A 1,216-nucleotide genomic window follows, 5' to 3' on the forward strand; every position below is an offset into this window, starting at 1 on the left:
ATATACATAGATATGTATATATGTTTATGCTTATATACATACACACTAATACACATACAAACACACACACTTACATACAATATTAAGAAATATTCTCTCTTTTCAGATTGCATACCTATATGATCATACTAAAGATTTCTGTTCTAAAGTCGGCCGTGAGCTGTTGTCTGCCATTGCACAAGTCCATCCAGTCACTATTTCATTTTTGATTCATAAACTACGAGATGTCCGAGGAAATATAGGAGGGGTGAGTTTATTGAGAATGGAATTGATTTCTGTTTGTTTCTGATCTCTTTCATTGGTCTATGTCTAAGATATAATGAAATGTAATATATGAAGATTTTTCTGGATGTGTCTTGAAAAAACATTGGATAAAATTTTGTTGGTGCTCTAAATCCTTAAAAGACAACTGGACTAATCCATCACCAAACATTAATTTTGCTAGAAAGGCAAAATTAGTGACTTCTCTCATTGTCTATCTTTTATCTTTTGTTTCAGTAATTAAACTGTGGCCTTACTGGGGCACTGCCTTGAAGATTTTTTTTAGTTGAATGGATTGACCTGGTACTTATTTTTTTTAAAACCAAATACTTATTCTGTCGGTCACTTTTGCTGAACCACTAAGTTATGGGGACATAAAAACACCAACAATGGTTGTCAAGTTGTGGTGGTGGTAGTGGGGATAAACACAGACATAATGACATATATAAATATATATATATATATATATATATATATATATGACAGGCTTCTTTTAGTTTTTGCCTACCAAATCCACACACAAGGCTTTGGTTGTCCCAAGGCTATAGTAGAAGACGCTTGCCTAAGGTTCCACACAGTGGGACTGAAGCAAGAACAATGTGGTGGTGAAGCAAGCCTTTTACTACACAACCACATCAGCATCAGCGCCTATGATTAGATTATATATGTTTTTTAACAGAAGCTTCAGGCATGGTTATGTAGTTAAGAAGTTTGTTTCCTTACCATGTGGTCTTTGGTTCAGTCCCACTACATGCCATGTTGGGCAAGTGTCTTCTACTATAGCCCTAGGCAGATCAAAACCTCATGAGTGGATTTAATAGATGGAAACTGAAAGAAGTCTGTTACACACGCACACACACACACACACACACACACACACACACACACACACAAAACACTTCTCCCTCACACGTGTGTGTGTATTTCTGTTTGTCCCCACCTACACTCAACCACT

At 36.3% G+C, this 1,216-nt stretch overlaps 1 protein-coding gene across 1 annotated transcript in view; it reads left to right on the forward strand.

The window, feature by feature from the left end:
• LOC106883775 (ectopic P granules protein 5 homolog) overlaps nt 1–1,216 on the forward strand; it is a 130,856-nt gene that overhangs the window by 73,556 nt on the left and 56,084 nt on the right. The window contains exon 14 of the mRNA XM_014934904.2: nt 107–247. Within this exon, the coding sequence (XP_014790390.1) occupies nt 107–247 (141 nt within the window). The remainder of the gene's footprint in view (nt 1–106; nt 248–1,216) is intronic.

This window comes from Octopus bimaculoides, chromosome 4 (genome assembly GCF_001194135.2).
Source record: "Octopus bimaculoides isolate UCB-OBI-ISO-001 chromosome 4, ASM119413v2, whole genome shotgun sequence".
NCBI lineage: Eukaryota > Metazoa > Mollusca > Cephalopoda > Octopoda > Octopodidae > Octopus > Octopus bimaculoides.